The following is a 1109-nucleotide window of genomic DNA, read 5'->3' as shown; positions in this document are numbered from 1 at the left end:
ACATCATCATCATCATCATCATCATCATCATCATCATCATCATCATCATCATCATCATCATCATCATCATCATCATCATCACCATCATCAAAATCATCATCATCATCATCATCATCATCATCATCATCATCATCATCATCAACGACAAACACATCAGGAACATACCACTTTCACTTTTGTAGATAACTTTGTGAAGAATCCCCAACACTTTGGCTTTGATCACATTACTCATTCCCACTGGTGGCCTGAAAAAAAATGGGGAAATGGTATAGGTTTAACGCCCCTATCAACACTATTAGATTATTCAAGAGGTGGGATCTCCGAGTCTAACGTCTGTCTCCAAAAGGACCAAGCCAAGTGGATTAATTCGTGTAAAGTGCCTTTCCCAAGGACACAACGTCGGACCGAGCTGAGGTTCGAAACACCCGAACCCGCAATGTCATGATTAAGAGTCCGGTAACATAAACACTAGACCACCGACGCCACTTTGGAAAAAAACAAAAACTTAAGAGATAAATGATCAGCAAAAAACAAAATTAAATGAGCAAGCACCCCCTTCCACACCCCTCCTCCCTCAAAATAACCCCCCAAAAAAGAGTTGAACAGTTCTTTTTTCTTTCTTTCTTTTCCGATCCAGCGGCCATTTGGGTTCTAGCCCTTCGGTCTGTTGATGCGATAATATGGCAAAGAATTGACAGGTTTTAATCAGCTGTGCTTTGTCGCTGTATAGAGTGTTTCCGATGTCTGAAGTTTAACAGTTAAATTTATCCGATTACACTTTCTGGTTTTGAGTAAACAGAAGACAATCAAACCTTCAAATACAGCTAGTTTTGTCAACCAATCCTTCAACAACACAAATTTCTTTCAGAAAAGATGCCAAATATCCATCACTGAAAAAAATGACAGAAGAGTGAGAACTGGTGGTAGATCGTTACTTTCACCCTCACACACACACACACACACACACACAAACACACACAGTTGCATTGCTTTGTGGGTCAAACTACAGTATTTATTGTGTGAAAGGCAATGTGGAGGCTGATAGGCTGGCAGGCAGTGCCGTGGTTGATGGTGAGGTGAAATTTGACAAAGGAGAAGTGTTGAAGACC

The 1109-nt window shown here is 40.7% G+C and overlaps 1 protein-coding gene across 1 annotated transcript in view; it reads right to left on the bottom strand.

Annotated features, from left to right (window-relative positions):
* The window catches only part of LOC101864423 (receptor for retinol uptake STRA6), a gene marked incomplete in the record, with an annotated part of 12949 nt that extends 12710 nt beyond the window's left edge, over positions 1-239 (bottom strand). Inside the window, 1 exon segment of the mRNA XM_005110741.3 lies at positions 166-239. Coding sequence (XP_005110798.3) covers positions 166-232 — 67 coding nt within the window.
* Positions 240-1109: the final 870 nt, after the last annotated feature.

The sequence above is a fragment of the Aplysia californica genome, unplaced genomic scaffold (assembly GCF_000002075.1).
Source record: "Aplysia californica isolate F4 #8 unplaced genomic scaffold, AplCal3.0 scaffold00938, whole genome shotgun sequence".
NCBI lineage: Eukaryota > Metazoa > Mollusca > Gastropoda > Aplysiida > Aplysiidae > Aplysia > Aplysia californica.
Note: the sequence above shows the minus strand (reverse complement) of the source record. Positions and strands in the feature narration are given on the sequence as shown.